The 18,352-nt window shown below is 45.5% G+C and overlaps 1 protein-coding gene across 2 annotated transcripts in view; it reads left to right on the forward strand.

Moving 5' to 3' along the window:
• NID1 (nidogen 1) overlaps positions 1 to 18,352 on the forward strand; it is a 91,764-nt gene that overhangs the window by 59,287 nt on the left and 14,125 nt on the right. For both annotated transcript variants that reach the window (XM_043477035.1, XM_043477034.1), the window contains 4 exons: positions 1,624 to 1,773; positions 2,921 to 3,043; positions 11,839 to 12,057; positions 14,401 to 14,573. In XM_043477035.1, coding sequence (XP_043332970.1) covers positions 1,624 to 1,773; positions 2,921 to 3,043; positions 11,839 to 12,057; positions 14,401 to 14,573 — 665 coding nt within the window. The remainder of the gene's footprint in view (positions 1 to 1,623; positions 1,774 to 2,920; positions 3,044 to 11,838; positions 12,058 to 14,400; positions 14,574 to 18,352) is intronic.

Raw genomic sequence — 18,352 nt, forward strand, 5'->3', positions numbered from 1 at the left:
CATTGTGAGGGCTAGTACTCTGACCTGGGCCTTAGAACTGTAAAACCAGAAGTTAAAGTACCTTATGAACCCCGGAGTATCTGAACCAGTCATCAGAAATCTCCTCCTAGACCTCAGCCCTTGACTTTTTTTTAGGCTTAAATTATTGTTATTACGGAAAATTTCAAACATATACAAAAGTAGAGAGAAAAATATAATGAACCCTGTGTACCTGTTATTCAATTTCCATATTATAAAGCACTTTATTAGTCTTATTTTATTTCCCATCCCTATTACTACTATTTCTACTGCTGGGGAGGGTGGTAGTGTTTTGCTGGTATATTTCAGTCTTTAAAGAAAACCCCAAATATCCTGTCATCTAACTAGAGTTACTAGTTTTTTATGCACATTTTATGCATAATATATATCTAACATATAAGGGCGAATATTTTTTAACACAAATATAATGCTGTTACCATACCTAACAAAATGAACAATTTCTTAACATGATTGAATACCCAGTCCATATTCAAGTTTCCTTGATTATTTCCAGCATCTTTTAGAGTTAGTTCATCTCAACCCTTGCCTGTCATCTTAAGGCAGGAGTACAAGATGGAGTCTGAATGTCTAGCCTCTGTGTCACATGCCTACTTCCGGAGTCCTCATCCTAGGAGTCTTGTCATCAGGACCCTTTAGAAAATAATACTCCCAGCTCCTGGACCTGTCTGTGCTTGGAAAGCTGGAAGTCATTCCTATGCTACAGAGGAAGAAAGTGCAACTCTGGAAGGTTAATAGGATTTATCCAAAGCCACATAGTTGACTCATATGCGCCTGCTGGAAACCCAGGGCTTCCCTCCCCAGATCCCCGCAGTCATTCCACTCTCCCTGTCTCACTTCCCTGGGAAAGTTTATTTCTCCTTCCTTGGTGGGAAGTGGATGACTTTGACTTTGGCATTCATAATAAATATTCCTCCCACCTAGTGAGCCAAGGGCTTCCCGGGTGGCTCAGTGGTGAAGAACCCACCTGCCAATGCCGGAGACATAAGAGACACAGGTTCGATTCCTGGGTCAGGAAGATCCCCTGGAGGAGGCATGGCCACCCACTCCAATATACTTGCCTGGAGAATCCCATGGACAGAGGAGCCTGGTGGGCTATAGTCCATAGGGTCATAAAGAGTCAGGCGTGACTGAAGTGACTTCACGCACGCACAGTGAGCCAAGATAAAAAATACTGTGTGGAAGTCTCAGATCCTCAGGCCCAGATGCTCCACCAACAGAGTTACACAGGAAGCGTGTCTGCCTGCAGTGTTCCACCTCCACATCCAGATGAAGGGGGAGCTGGGTTCGGGGCACTGGGTGTGGAGAGTGGCCTGAGACAGAGCCACTTGACGTTGAGGTCGAAAGCCAGGCTGTGTGACCCAGTGTGGGGTCAGTCTGTGAACACTTAGAAGAGGCAGGATCCAGGGGGGAGGCAACAAGGCGGGCAGGGGTAGGGCCCTGCTGTGAGAGGGGATGGACCTGAAGAGACGTCTGGGAGTCTGGGCCCCAGGTACCGCCTCCACTCATTGGACTACACTGCTTGGAAGGCCTGGGGACTGCTTAGGGGACTCACCTAAACCCTGTGTGTTAACCTTCTGTCTGAAGCTGTCATGGACCAGCGCCCCGTCAACTACTGCGAGACTGGCCTCCATGACTGTGATATCCCCCAGCGGGCCCAGTGCATCTACACGGGCGGCTCCTCCTACACCTGTTCCTGCCTCCCAGGCTTCTCTGGGGATGGCCGAGCCTGCAAAGGTGCGTGGCTGCTCTGACCTTCCTCTCTGTGCCGCCTGAGAAAATGCCCCAGGCGATGCTCATCATATGCTAATTACTCACCCACCTCTGAATGCAAGAGAATTAGTCTCTCTAGGAAACAGCAACCTACTCCAGTATTCTTGCCTGGGAAATCCCATGGCCAGAGGAGCCTGGCAGGCTACAATCCGTGGGGTCACAAACACAACTTAGAAACTAAACAACAAATTCTCTCAACTCTATTGAGTAAACAGACTGCATTTGGTGTCTCTAGTAGTCTGAATTATGCATGTTGTTTGGGGAGCTCTGTCTTGTTGGAGAAGACACCTGTTCTCCCCATTTTGTTCCATGTCACTTGCTTGTTTGGGCATAATTAAATGCCTGCTGTCTGCTAGGGACTAAGGAGATTGTCTTTCGTGAAAAGACTGACATTGCTTACACATGTAACTTCCGTGTAAAGTCCATGTAATGTCCAGCCTTTAATTTAATAAGATATATACAGTTGTTCATCTGGCCTGCTCTAATTTTTTGCTTCCCCTAAAATTAAGTCCACTTTTTGACTGCAGAGGCAGAGAATAAATGACTCCACAAAATTCTCTCAGACCTCAGATCAGCCGATCGCTGGTGGCCAGGGTGCTCGAAATAAGATAACTCTGAACATAGTTTCCTGGTCCCTTGGTTTGCAAAATTACTTAACATTATACCCTAGAGTATTTCTGGAAAGTCCGAGCTTTTCTAAGAGATCATGATTTCCGAAATACTTTCTCTTTGTTACTGAGAATATGAATTTTCTCTGGTCTCTGAGATTTTTCTGTTTCTGTCAATCAGTTTCTGTCAATCTGTCTCCCAATTCTTAGACGTTTTTGAAGCTCTCATTTATAAGAAGGAAATAATGAAAAAAAATCCTTTCATTTTTTTCCTTTTGTATGCTTGATTTTTCATGAGAACATCAAAGTGAAATGCATTTGTAAATGTACTAGATAGAAATTGAGGAATCTGTTTTATAATTAATGTTTAGTGAGTTCTTAAATCATGGTTCCCAGATCAGAAATTGGGTCCCTAAAAGTGGAGCGAGTGGCTTATATTATTGTGTAAACTAGGAATTCTGGAAGAAATCTCACTCTCCCTGGGCTTGGTGGCTGTCTTGCAGATGTGGATGAATGCCAGCCAAGCCGATGCCACCCCGATGCTTTCTGCTACAACACGCCAGGGTCCTTCACGTGCCAGTGCAAACCTGGTTACCAAGGAGACGGCTTCCATTGCGTGCCTGGAGGTGAGGTGTTGGGGTGTTTGGAATAGATAGGTCATTGCTGTCTATATCCATGAGCACTGAGTCCATAGCCCTGGGAGAGAAGACAAGGTGGGTAGTGGGAGGCTCATGGAGAGCTGAGGTGGGTGATCAGAGCACAACTGTGGTATTGAGCAGTACAGTTGTGTACTGCACAATTCCAGGGGTACCACACCTAGATCAGAAGCATAAGAACTGGTCTGTATTATTCAGGGTTCTCCAGAGAAGTAGATCTAACAAATATGTGTGTGTGTGGAGAGAGAGAGAGAGAAATGTATTTATTTACATATAAAGATATTTATTAGAAGGAATTGACCCACACACAGTTATAGAAGTCTGTTAGTCTCAAGGACTGTAGTCAGCCGGCTGGAGACCCAGGAATAGCCAGTATTTCTGTTCAAGTCCAAAGGCAACAAAAAGCTCATGCTCCATTCATAGGTCATCAAGAAGGGAGAATTCTTTTTTACTTGGAGAAGGGTCCACATTTGTGTCTAATTCTGGCCTTCAACTGATTGGATGAGGCCCACCCACGTAAGGGAGGGCTATCTGCTTTGCCTAGTTTGCAGAGTGAAAGGTTAGTCTCAGGCAAAATACCCTCACAGAAACCAAACATCTGGGCACTCTGTGGCCCAGTCAAGTTGACACCTGGTATTAACCATCGCACGTTCTGAAGAGCCATGGGAAATAGAGCTGGGGTGGGGGTGAGGGAGGTGAAGGGCCACCAGTTATGGGAAGAGGCAGGCTGAGGACTCTGCAGAATTGTCTGTATTACCTATTATACCTGGACTGTGCAGCTTCTAAAGTTGCTTACTGACCTGAGACTTTTGAGATAGTCTCATTAGATCATAAGGATAATGATGGCCCTAGTTCTGTACCTGTAATGATCCTGGATCTCAACAAATGCTTTTGAATGAATACATATAATTGGCTGCCTTTTCTGTGGCGCCTACTGTGTGCTGGGTGCTTTATCTACTGCTTCATATAATGTTCCTAATCTTCTCTTTAAAGTAAGTAGTATTATTACTTCTATTTATATAGAAGATGCTAAAACATAAAGAAGTAAAAGCACAGTCAAGATCCCAGAGATAGTAAGTGCTAGAACTAAGACTCAAAGTAAGACCAAACTCTGCCCAATGGACTCTAACCCGAATTCAGTTCCCCAAACCACATGGTTACCTGTCATGAGATTAAGGATGCATTTGACACCTCTGACTGGAGTTAACCAGTTGTGTTGGTATTTACTTTAATTGTTGCTACTGTTGATGGTCAAATTTATTTATCAATGTTTCAATAAGAAATACATGGAACTTTCCACATAACCACTTTTTTGAGTGATTAAGAACTATTTCAATGTCTGTCTCCTCCACTAGCCTTGAGTGCCTTGAGCATAGGTGCCTATGCATTTTATTTTCATGTTTCCAGTGTCCAGTAGAATTACATGGTCCATAGGGGCTCATAGTTCTTTATAGTTATCAAGGAAATAAATGACTGCATTAGTTTCCATTCCTACTGTGGTATATACAAGTATTTATTTATTCATACTCTCAGCAGGACTGGTGTGGCTGGTTTTTAGGACAGTTGAGGATCTAAAATGAGAAAAATATTAAAGTAAGTTTAAATTTTGATACATAATACTACATATTGCTGGTCTAAATTGTTTTCTTCTGCTTAGGACAGAGGTCAGTAAACTATGACTCCCAGGTCAAATCTGGCCCACTGCCTGTGTTTTTGCAAATAAAGTTTTATTGAAACACTCAGACTCTTTAGTTTATGAATAGTCTACAACTGCTTTCATTCCACAGAGGCAGAGGTCAGTAGTTGTGGCAGAGCCTTTAAGGCCTGCAAAGCCTGAAATATTTACTACCTGGCCCTTGACAGAAAAAATTTACCAACCTCCAGCCTAAATGAACCCAAGCAGCACCAACCTTTTGTGCCTGAAATTAATTAAGACATTCCAGCAACTATTAAAAATGACTAAGTCATTATTTCCTTAGGCTTCCTTCACATCTCCAGTTCAAAAGGAAGCAGATGTTTCATTTTTTTCTTTTTGTTTTTTTAACCCAACTCCTTGCCCCCCTTGGCTCTGTTGACTGTACAGAAACAAATCCAGACCTGTAGCCTGGGATACAAAAGCGGGACAAGGATAAAACCAATCAGAGTTCTTTGCTAGGATAATTTTGGTATTTAATCCTGTTTTCTTAAGAAATTCATCATCTATTTATATGCTTGAGAGAGAATGTACTTTAGAAATATACATGTCTCCATCAAGTATTGTTTATAAGAGAAAAAAAATCTAAGAGACTACCAACAGGAGAAATGGACAAATGAATGTGGGTGCAGTTCATACCATGAAATAATATATGGCGGTAGTTGAAATGAGTGAACTAAACGGAATTCCCTAGTGGCCCAGTGGTTAGGAGTGTGCCCTTTGACTGCCATGGGCCTGAGTTCAGTCCCTGGTCAGGGAACTAGGATCCCGCAAGCCATACAGTGTGGCCCCCAAAATTAATTAATTAAATGAATGAACGAGAGTTAATGAAAAAACCTCAACAGTCTCTTGGGCAAAAACTGTAGTCATACAAAGCTCTCACTTTTCGAGATGGCCCACACTCATTGTGTGTGTCTCTCTCAATAAATTTACTTCTTACCTATTAAAAAAATATTCACAAAAGGATATAGGCAGTGTGATCACATTTATATAAAATATAAGTCTATATGAAAGGAAACCTGCATATGTGTATACATACATGATAAAATGATAAACTGCACAGATGAGAATGGGAAACCAAAACTTCAGGATGAAGGTTACCTTCTATGACAGGAAAGGAAATTGGGGTTAGGGAGCCTTGCTGCATTCGTATTTCTACTGTATTTCCAGTTGGAATAGGAACCCTGACATTTTCATCATGTTTTTTTAAAATTTTATATGACTAAATACCTAATGAAATATTGGCAAAAAAATTAAGTATAGTATCATTCAAACTCCTATTGCCAAACATAATGAAGTGTAAGGATTAGATATTCAGCATTTTTTGGTACCTACTCTATACAAAGGGGATTGATTTTTAAATAAAAACTAGCTTTAGAGGTTAGTCAGTTAAGGGCATGGCTATTGCATTGTTAACCAACGATAAGTAAAACAAAAAAATGATGACTTGTTCTCTGCTGTCTTTCTGCACTTTTCACCCAAAATGCGTGTGTGGATTGTGAAATCAACTTAGTGGGTTGTTATTACCATTTTCATTTAAATGGAATGGAGTGAAATAGAAAACAGTAATCAAGAAAATAGAGTATGCAGAGTATGTGCAGTAGGAATAAGTCTTGTCTTATGAAATGATAGTAGTATATCCTTGCCTAGCGCATGACTGAGTTTGTGTGCACATGTGTATATGTGTAAGTGTGTGTATGTGTATATGTCCTGAATTGCAGAGTGGAATGCATTTCTATGGATCATGGTCAGGAAGTTTGAAAACTGCCATATTAGTTATCTATTTCTCTGAAACAAATTATCCCCCAGAGTTAGCAGCTTAAAACAATAAATGTATATTACCTCACAGTTTCTGTGGGTCCAGGATTTAGGAGCATGGCTTGTTTTTCTGTCTGTAGTTCCCTCTGCCATCCCTTTCTTATCCTTTGTCTATTGAAGGACCTCCTGTCTTTCTCTTTGTCCTCAGTTTGAGAAAAGTCACCCCAGACTCCCTGCTGTTCCCCAGATAAGTATATCCTAAACGCTTCCTCCCTCAAGCAAATAAAGAGATGAGTAAAGAGAGTAGATGAGTAAGGAGTGAGGAGAATCTCGCCTCAGTTATCGCTGTACCAACAGCAGCCAGGACGGGATATGTGTCTTTACCACCCCACCCTTACCCCACCCGTAGTGGGACCCCCCCATGTGGCCTGGAGGGGCCGCTGTGGGCCAGGCTGAGAAGCCATTCCCAGGAACACAGTGGCATCGTAAGCACAGCTTCCATAAACACACTTGAAGTTGTTTCCTGAGGCACCACTGAGGTCTCCCCCCACTGTTACCTAAGTTCAAGATACAGCACTTCAGAGTTCCACTGGAAATTCTAGATCACTGGAGAGTTCGTGTATTGGCTCACACAGTCCTGTCAGCCACAGAAAAGGGAGGTACCCCTGCTCCCTTCAAAGTCTGGTTTTGTTGACAAGTACACAGAACACCGGGCGTGATTGCTGATTGGAAAGGCAGCACCATATATAGATGGTGATGGAAGGGAAACAAGTCCGTGGGCCTCAGGTAATTTCAGTGAGTGTGTTAAGCTAGTGTGTGTGTATGTGTGTGAGAGAGAGAGAGACCACGGACTAACATGTTCAGTGTGCAGGGGCCGTCCTGGGCACTGGGGGTGTGTGTGCAGAGGGCCCGCGGCCGGGCTGGGCATCCAGAGACCTGGATTCCAGCTTGAGCTAAAGCATGTGCTAGTGCTGTGGCCTGGGGGAGCCAATCCAGACTTCAGTTCTCTCATTTGACCTAAAGCCGTAGTTGCCTGTTGGACAGGATTATAGTGAGAATTAAGTGACCCCTGTGTGAACAGACACAGCTGATACAGAAACTAAAACCCTGTACAGATGTCAGATGCTGAGGAAGTAAGCAAGCCCTGCACCTCAGAGTGAGCAAGACCGACATTTTTATTATCAACCGGGTGGCTTATTTGTATCTTTGTTCGGCTCTTCCTACATCAAATACTTTTTCTTTTTTTTAACTGAGGTATAGTGAAGGACAGGGAAGCCTGGCGTGCCGCAGTCCATGGGGTCACAAAGAGTTGGACACGACTGAGTGACTGAACGAAAATAGTTGATTTACAGTGTTGGGCAAATCTCTGCTGTACCGTGAGCTGGCTCAGTTACACACAAGGAGACATTCTTTTTTTAATATTCTTTACCATTCTGGTTTATCACAGAATATTGAATATAGCTCGCTGTGCTGTACAGTAGGACCTTGCTTTTGGTTTTTTTGGTTTTTCTATTAGCCTCTGGGACAAAAGAGCAGACCCAGTTGCCCCTTGCCAGGCTCAACACACACTTTTCTGGCGGGCTCACTGCTGCTAATCAAGGGGGCAGCCACATCCAGCAGGCTGACGTGAGAGCTGGCAGGGCAGACAGAGGCACTTGCAACATTCACTGGCAGCTCACACCGAATGTCGAATGTCGCTGTGAAGGCCTAGTGAAGATACAGTCAGAGACGAACACTGGAGTGGAGGACTTAAAATTCCAGCCGTGCACATTGTCTTATCACATTCCTCTCTTGTCTCAAATAATACCAGCGGATTAGTTACTCCTGACATCACTGGTTGACCAGCATTGCTGACAAGAGCAGAAGTGGTGGAACTGAGGAACAGAAACACTTTTCAGACGTGAAATTCTATGAAATATGTAACATATTATTATCTACTCTATTCTTACTATATATATAGTATTAACACAGTAATATATTAATACACGAGTATTTATATAAGATTTCTCCCTAATGTAACTAGGGTTACATTAGAGCCAGGGTTGAAAGCTACATCTCCCACAGGCCAAATGTGGCCACCATTTGTGTCTGTTAATAAAGTTTTATTGAAACACACATTCATTTATGTATTAAACTTGAATGCTTTCATGCCACATCCATAGAATTGAATTGTGACAGAAATCATATGGCCCACAAAACCCAAATATTTGCTCTCTGCTCCGAAGCAGAAAAAGTCAGTAGAGCCCTGCCCTGGATTGTATAACCACAGTCTTCCGATAAAGATTAAAATAAAAAAGCACTCCCACCACACCTTTGCTCTCCAAGCCCTACAGAGAGGATATTTTGGGAATTCCGTGACGGCACAGTGGCTAGGACTCCATAGTCTCACTGCCAAGGACTCGGGTTTGATCCCTGGTTGGGGAACTAAGATTCCGCGAGCCATGTGGTGCAGCCAAGAAAAAGAAAGGATGTCTTCAGCGTATCTTTTGTGTCCTAGGCTCTCCTGTCAAGCAGTGACTGAGTGGATTGTCACTGTGTTTGCTCGTTCCCTTCCCTCCGGACTAGGAGCTCCTTGAGGGCAGGGCCCGGGGGTTCCCATGTGCATCCTGACTCCAGCCCAGGAAGTGCTTCCCAAGTTAGGGCTAAAGGGATGCACTCACTCGCTGTCTTCTCAGAGCCTAAAATCTGCTCAGGGAGACAGACAAGGAACGGCCTCTGAATCTCAGCATCAGAGTGACGAGAACACAGAGCGTCCTGGGAACTCTTGGAGGGCCTGAGAAGCCTTGCTGGAGGGAGCACGTGCCTGAGCTGATTCTTACAGGATTCACCGAGGAGGAGGAGGGGGAGTCACACAATAAATGAATGAATGGATGAGGGAATGGAAAGGCCTGCAAAAGAAGGGCAGCCGACATGGTTCAGTCTGGCTGAAGTGTGCCTCTCAGCTGTGTCTGGGCATCTCTTTATATGGAGGATGCTGCACAGGCCATGGCGATGCTGACCTGTCTGGATGCTGTCGTGGCTAGGCTCTAGTCACTGTGGAAGTGGCTTTTGTTGTTGTTCAGTCACTTAGTCATGTCTGACTCTTTGTGACCCCGTGTACTGCAGCACACCAGGCTCCTCTGTCCTTCACCATCTCCCAGAGTTTGCTCAAATTCCTGTCCATTGAGTCAGTGATGCCATCCAACCATCTCATTCTCTGGAGCCCACTTCTCCTTTTGCCTTAAGTCTTTCCCAGCATCAGGGTCTTTTTCAATGAGCTGGCTCTTCATATCAGGTGGCCAAAGTATCGGAGCTTCAGCTCAGCATCAGTCCTTCCAATGAATATTCAGGGTTGATTTCCTTTAGGATTGACTGGTTTGATCTCCTTGCAGTCCAAGGGACTCTCAAGAGTCTTCTCCAACACCACAGTTCAAAAGCATCAATTCTTTGGCACTCAGCCTTCTTTATGGTCCAACTCTCATATTCATATGTGACTTACTGGAAAAACTATAGCTTTGACTATGTGGATCTTTTTTGGCAAAGTGATGTTTCTGCTTTTTAATATGCTCTCTGGGTTTGTCATAGCTTTCCTTCCAAGGAGCAAGCATCTTCTAATTTCATGGCTGCAGTCACCATCTGCAGTGATTTTGGAGCTCCCCAAAATAAAATCTATCACTGCTTCCACTTTTTCCCCTTCTATTAGCCATGAAGTGATGGGGGTGGTGCATACTTGAGAATTGTTTATTCTAGAATATAGCATCTCATCAGCAATTCCACACAGATGGAGTGGTATTTCCCAGCCTCGGGATATGAGTTGCACACTTGAAAGGCCATATTTCATGCCAAACACTAGCCCATAATTAAAAGGAAACATACATATGCTGGTAAATGTGCCCGATCATCACCCATATCTTTGACCTGGACTCAGTGTGGGTAATCAAGAAACTGGTGATGACAAAAAGAACACATTTAAGAAAAACTTAAAGTTTCTTGAAACAAATGTCAATGCTGTCCATGAAGTGATGAACAGTAAACAAAATGTGGTGTAGACATGCAATAGAATATTATTCAGCTATGAGTAAAGAACTAAGTACTGTTACATGGCTACAGTGTGGATGAACCTTGAAAACATCCTGCTGAGTGAAAGCAGCTAGACACAAAAGGTCACTTATTGTAAGATTCCATTTATGAGAACGAACCAAAATAGGTAAATCCATAGAGACAGAAGCAGACTTGTGGTTGCCAGGGGCTGGAAGGAAGGAGGAAGTGGAGACAACTATTTAATAGATCTGGGATTTCCTTTTGAGGTAAGGAAAATGTGTTGCTACTACTAGAGGGAGTTGGTGGTCACTCAGCATTGTGACTGCACTAAATACCCCTGAATTGTTCATTGTAAAATGGTAGATTATGTATTATGTCAATTTTGCCTTAGTTTTTCAAAACTGAAAAAAAAAAACATGGCCTAGAAAGGAAAAGAAAATGTGGACATAATCTTCTTGACTGTTAAGTCCACTAACTAATAATGATGTTTAAAATTTTTTTTTTAATTAGTTGGAGGCTAATTACTTCACAACATTTCAGTGGGTTTTGTCATACATAATAAAACATCTGGGATTAACATATACACACTTCTGTGTGTAAGATAATCAGCACGGCCTACTGTGGAGCACCGGGAAGTCCGCTCAATACACTGTAATAACCTCTGTGGGAAAAGAACCTGAAAAAGAATGCATATGTGTGTATGTATATGTATAATCACTTAGCTGTATACCTGAAACCAGCACGATACTGTAAGTCAACTATACTCCAATATACAGTAAAAATTAAATTAAAAAAAATGTTAAAATAAGCTCACAGCATAGGGAGTATAGGGCTTCTGAGGTGGCTCGGTGGTAAAGAATCTGCCTGCCAGGAAGCATACTCAAGTTCGATCCCTGGGTCGGGAAGATCCCCTGGAGGAGGAAATGGCAACGCACTCCTATATTCTTGCCTGGGAAACCGCATGGACAGAGGACCCTGGCGGGCCACGGTCCCTGGTGTCGCAAAGAGTCAGACACGCCTGAGCGACTGAAAAACAACAGCAACAACAGAAAATAAAATCAATATTTTATAATAAGCTTAAAAGGAGTATAATCTATAAAAATTTTGAATTATTGTCATGTACTTGAAATGAATAGAATATTGTAAGTCAACAAACATCCTTCGATAAAGGTGAACAAAAAATTTTTAAAAATTAATAAAACAAAATGGGGCGATGACCAGGCAGCTCCCCAGGTTCCGAGTTGGGTTTGGGGACTTGAACTGACGACCCTCCTTTTGCCCCTCTCTCGGACAGAAGTGGAGAAAACCCGATGCCAGCTTGAGCGGGAACACATCCTTGGGGCGGTGGACTCCCAGCGGCCCCGGCCGCCCGGGCTCTTCGTCCCCGAGTGTGACGAACACGGCCACTACGCGCCCGTCCAGTGCCACGGCAGCACCGGCTACTGCTGGTGTGTGGACCGCGACGGCCGGGAGGTGCAGGGGACCAGGACGAGGCCCGGGATGAGGCCGCCGTGTAAGCTGGGGAGCCGCGCTGGGGGCGGACGGCCGGGGACCCTTGCCTGGGGCACAGTTGGCGCACTCTGCCTGCCCTGAATCCTGACCTGCTCCACTGACTCGAAGCCTGTCCCCTCCCTTCCTCTCTCCCCTCTGCAGCCCCGCTTTCCATCTCCCTATCACTCACACCCCTTCACCATCTCTCTCCCCACTCCCCTCCCCCACCTCTCCCCTTTTTCTTTTCCTTTTCTGCAAATGATGGGCCTGCCGGATAAGACTGCGATTGATAGCAGAGAGTGTCTGTGTGCTTGGGGCTCCTGCGGGCAAACCCTGCCCTGGGCAGCCTGGCCTTGCAGTGGCTCTGTGCTGGGGCGTGGCAGGGATGGGAGAGACCAACCAGAGCCCCTCCTCAGCACCCTGGTACTCAGGCATGGAGCTCTCCTTCTGTCACACCGGCCCCCTGCAAGGTTGTGCCTGGACCTTGAGGTACTTGATCCATTGGTAATGATGCCAGGAACCAACAGCCACAACGGTTTCTGCCAGCTGGCTCTGCGACAGTCCGTGCTGGTAGGAAGGCACCAAGGTGGGACTGGGCCAGGTTGTGTGACACTGGACAGGCACTTGCCTGAGGCTTGGCGTCCTTGGCTCCAACATCGCGCTTGAGCAAAATAATCTCTAGGATGCTCTTCAGCTCTAAAATTCAGTCCCAGATGTAGAAAATGCTAATTATCACAAGTTACCAAAATCGAATCTAATCATTCCTGACATCTCCATTCGCCAGATAGCCAATAATCATAAATTGATCCCCTACCAGATAGTTTCCCAGAGCTGCTAAGAAGGAATCACTCACAAACTTCATTATCCCACCCAGCCAGCATTAACCTGGTGTGTCAGATGCCGTGGTCTTGCAGGGATCCTCAGGGGGAAAGGCCCCAGTGTGGGCCCTAGAACCTCAGGGGACAGGCAAACAGAGGCAGGGTAGGGAAAGGAACCCCGAGAGAGAGGCAGACCAAGGACCACGGTGTCCCTGACTTGGGGGGGTAGTGGGTTGGCCAGAGAAGGCTTTGCAGGCAATACCGCCTGACCCAAGGTTTTGACAGGACCAGAGTCACCCGCACTGGGGAAGTGGGGTTGAGGAGATCTGTGCTCCAGGTGGCAGGAACAGGTTGAGGGGCAGGAAGGAAGCCATCAAGAGTTTGTGTCCCATGCCGGGGGAGCAGAGTGGAAGTGAAGACATCAGAGGCTCTGCTCAGGCATCTGGCTTGATTCTGAGGGCAGGGGGGAGCCCAGGAAGGGTTTTGAGCAGGTGCTGGTGTGACCAGGTTTCAGTTTTAGAAAAGCTGAGAGGAAGGAATGAGACCGTGGCCATGGGGAGGCGGGGGCTGCTGCAGTTTTTGCAGTTAATCCAGGTGAGAAATGGCAAGGGTTGACCTGAAGTACAGGCAGTGTGTTTGGAGGGATAGATTCGAGAGATATTAAAAAGTTCCACCAGATTGGTTTATGTCACTGAGTGGATCTAACAGGCACGATGGGCCAGAGAAAAGAACTGAAAATGAGCTTGGCCATGACCTGGTTCTGCCCTCTCACCGCAGAGGTCCTTAACGTGTCCACGTGGTGAGTGGCAGGACCGGGGCGGGGACCCAGGTTTCCCAGCACCCACCGCGTGTTCCTTACCCTCTGCACAGGGTGCCCGTCCCCTCCTGGGACCTTCTCCTGTCAGGTGAACCAGAGCTTTGCTGGACACACAGGTCAGCGGGGAGGAGGCAAGGCTGCGTCTCAGGGAGGATGAGCCTCGCCCCGCGTTTTGTCCTGGACAGTCCAGAAGGACTGTGTTCCTGCTTGTGGGGCCTGAGACCCTCCTGCCCCCGTGGGATGGGGTGAGTGGGGCAAGTCCACTCTGATGGACTTGCCTAGACTTTCAAAGTCCACTGGGCATGGAAATGCTCAGCAGCTTCCCATGGGGGTGCGAGTTTCCTGTGGCCAGGATTTCGGGGTTTCTGCTGTTGCCTTGTTTTGGATCGCTGCTGCAGCCTGAATGCCCAGCCTCCAGGGCGGGGCACCCTTAGCCAGGTTAGTTCCATTAAGGGGGAGGCTGAGCCATTTTTTCCACTTGACGTTTAATGTTATCCTCAAGCCCTGTGTCATCTTCATCACAAATGCCCTTTGATTGGCTGCAGTCTTTCTGCTCCTTGTGCTCTCAGATATTAATAGGCATATGTGACTGTGTAGTTTGTGGTGCCGAGAAGCTGACATGACCGGGTGTGTTGGTGCACGTGTGTGAGTCCGTGCATTGCCCACACATGTGTGTTTGTGCATTCCTGCTGCATACGGGCCTCGCTCAATGCCATCTCCTGCCACCCAGGTCTGAGTACAGTGGCTCCTCCAGTTCACCATGGACCCCCAGTTCCTACTGCTGTGATCCCCGTGCCTCCTGGGACCCACCTACTCTTCGCCCAGACAGGGAAGATAGAGCACCTTCCCCTGGAGGGAAGCACCATGACCAAGTCGGAAGCCAAGGCACTGCTTCACGCCCCGGTAAGTGTTGGCTGATGGCACTTTATTGACGATTTCTGCTTCCGTGGCCTGGAGCCACAAGCCAGGTGTGGTCAAACCAGGGACTGGGACTAGATCCCTGGACCCAGGGCCTCTTCATTCTGTGTGACCCTGGGTGTCCACCTCTAAATAGGATCACTTTATTCCCAAGTCCCCTCCCCTCCCCCCAGGAGATTCAAGGGTGGGAACAGAAATGGAGTGCCTGCTAGAGACCACTTTGGAATCTGAGCCCTAGTCGGGGGCGTCACCTGCACTTGCTATATCTTATCTGCGCGCATCTGCCGGGTTTGATCTCACCATCCTTGCTAAATCCACAAAGTGACTCATCTTTTGGCAGCCATTCAAATGAGATCCTCATGTCTGCCTGGAGGCAGTAACCAGAGCTTTTCAAAGCTTCAAAGATGCATTTTGTGAGCTGGGGAATTTTTGTCCATTAGATAGAGGTCGGACACTTCTGAGAACCTATTGTTTTATCTGGGATCCTGACCTTCTGCCAGAAAACCAAACTTAAGACCTGGTGGAGATTTCTGACTGTGGACTTAAGGGGTGCCAGGACAGTGCAGCAAGTGGTCCATCAGGCCTTGGAGATGAAAGTCCGGCAGAAATCCTCGTCACCCCTCAGTGCTGGTTGCAGAGCCTTCTTGAAAATTCTGGATAGAAATGTTGCTTTCTTCTCGTCTTCCTTCCCCACTTCCCTGTCTTTGCTGCCTGCATCAATCTCCACATCACAGATGCCACACACTGGCCACACCCCCTCTTCTTTTTGGCCAAGGTCAAAGCAAGTCTGCAAAGTAAAAATGCTTCTTTTTTTAAATTTTATTTTACTAAAGTATAGTTGATTTACAATGCTGTGTTAATTTCTGCTGTACACCATAGTGTCTCAGTTACACACACACACACACACACACACACATATATACATTCTTTTTCACATTCTTTTCCTTTATGGTTTATCACAGGATATTGAATGTCATTCCCTATGCTATACAGTAGGACCTTGTTGTTTATCCATTCTCTACACAGTAGTTTGCATCTACTAATCCCGAACTCCCACTCCTACCCCTCCACACCCCACTGCCTTGGCGACCACAAGTCTGTTCTCTGTCTGGGTCTGTTTCATAGATAAGCTCATTTGTGTCATATTTTAGATTCCACATGTGAGTGATGTCATATGGTATTTGTCTTTCTCTTTCTGGCTTACTAACTTACTAGAGATGGTAATCTTTAGGTCCATCCATGGTAAAAAATGCTTTTCAAAAGCCTCTTGCAAAGCAGCCTTGATTGTTCTTCCCCAGCACAAAGCCCTCTGATGGATTCCCCCTTCACCCTGAGGAAGAAAAAAAAATCAGTTCTTTTCATGGCCTTTGGCTACCTGTCCTAACCCCATTTCCTACAGCTACACCTCACTCACTGGCTGCAGCCCTCGCCTTCTGGCTGATCCCCAACTCACCACACACACTTGCACCTCAGGGCATTTGCGTTTGCCGTCCCCTGCCTGGAGTTTCTCACTCTAGACACTTGCACGGTTCACATGTACATTGCACGGTTCACATGTACGTAGACACAGCCACATGTGCATTACACAGATTTCTGCTGCATATCACCTCTGGGAGAAGCCTGTCCTGGCTGCCCTGTTCAGACTGCAGCCTCCAGTCACCCGTCTGTCTTTCAGCAAGCACTCAGCACTACTCAATACATTGTATGTCAGGGTACATGTTCTATGTCTCATGTATCTCTTCCCACCAAGAATAGAGACCTGGATGGACCTAGTGTCTGTCATATAGAGTGAAATAAAAGTCAGAGAAAAAAAAGTATCATATACTAAAGCGTGTGTGTGGAATCTAAAAAAATGGCACAGATGAACCTGTTTGCAACACAGGAATAGAGACGCACACATAGGGAACGGATGAGTGGATGGAGGTGGGGGTGGGGGTGGCAGGTAAGATGAACTGGGAGATTGGGATTGACACGTGCACTCCCATGTGTAAAACAGGTAGCTAATGGGAATGTTCTGTCTTGCACAAGGAGCTCAGCTCAGTGCTGTGATGCCCTAGAGGGGGTGGGTGGGGGGAGGTCCAAAAGAGAGGAGACAGGTGTACACATATGGCTGATTCACTTTGTTATACAATGGAAACTAACACAGCATTGTAAAGCAACTATACCCCAATTTAAAAAAAAAAGAATGTAAGCACACCAAGACCAGAAATTGTCCGTCTATTTCATGGAGGTATTTGTTTCACAATGGTGTTTCCAGACCCCAAACAGTGTTTGGCACTTTAAAAGTATTTACTGAAGGAATGCATAAGTGATCTTTATGATTTCCCGTTGCTTCACTGAAGCATAAATCCCTCAAGGGGCAATCATTGTTCTTCTTTTGTATCCACTAGCACATACTCCCAGGTAGTAGGAGTGGGTTAAATTCCACGGGAAAGCCATTTTCCCCCAACACCAAGGGGAGAGGCTTAAGTGTCAAATGAGGCTATGAAAAGCAGGAAACTGAGATGTGATCAGTGGAGGGGAAGGTGCTGAAACAACAATATTCACTGTGTCTTTCCTATCTATTATCTCAATCAATCATTTATCTATGCACTTATGGATACCTCTACCTAGCTATCTGTTTTTACCATCTAGGTATTTTAGTTTAACTGTACCTAATGCCACCACTCAATGGCATTAAATACCACCGTCATCACCATCCATTGTCCCAAACTGAAATTCTGGATCCATTCTGCAACCTCATTCTAGTTTCTATCTCTGTGAATTAGCCTGTTCTAGGGAAACACCTCTTAGTGGAATCATGCAGTGCTTGCTCTCTTGTAACTGGCTTACTTCACTTAACATGATATCTTCAGATTTCATCCATATTGTGACATGTGTCAGAATTTCCTTCCTTTTTATGACTGAGTAATATTCCATCATATGGATATTTCATATTTTGTTTATCTGTTCATCAGTGGAGAACTTGGGCTGCTTCTACTTTCTGGCTTTGTGAGTAATGTTGCTATAAACATGGGTTTACAAGCATCTGTTCAAGTCCGTCCTTTCACTTCTTTTGGAAATAAACCAGACATGGAATTACATGGTAATTCTATTTTTAATTTTTTGAGGAATTGCCATACTGTTTTCCTGAGCAATTGCACCATTTTGCATTCCACCACCAGAGCACAAAAATTCCAAATTTCCCTGATACTTTGCTAACATTTATTATTCTCTGTTTTTTTCATTGTAGCCATACTAATATGTGTGAAGTGGTATTTTGTGATTTTGATTTGCATTTCTCTAGTTGGTAAAGAATTGACCTGCAGTACAGGAGACCTCAGTTCAATTCCTAGGTTGGGAAGATCCCTTGGAGAAGGGATAGGCTACCCACTCCAGTATTATTGGGTTTCCCTTGTGGCTCAGCTGGTAAAGAATCCGCCTGCAATGTGGGAGACCTGGGTTCGATCCCTGGGTTGGGAAGATCCCCTGGAGGAGGGAAAGGCTATCCACTCCAGTATTCTGGCCTGGAGAATTCCATGAACTATATAGTCCATGGGGTCGCAAAGAGTCGGACACGGCTGAGCGACTTTCACTTCACATTCACAATGATTAGGGATGTTCAGTTCAGTTCAGTCGCTCAGTCATGTCCAACTCTTTGCAACCCCGTGGACTGTAGTACGCCAGGCTTCACTGTCCATCACCAACTCCCAGAGCTTACTTAAACTCATGTCCATTGAGTCGGTGATGCCATTCAACCATCTCACCCTCTGTCATCCGCTTCT

The sequence above is a fragment of the Cervus canadensis genome, chromosome 8 (genome assembly GCF_019320065.1).
Source record: "Cervus canadensis isolate Bull #8, Minnesota chromosome 8, ASM1932006v1, whole genome shotgun sequence".
Lineage (NCBI taxonomy): Eukaryota > Metazoa > Chordata > Mammalia > Artiodactyla > Cervidae > Cervus > Cervus canadensis.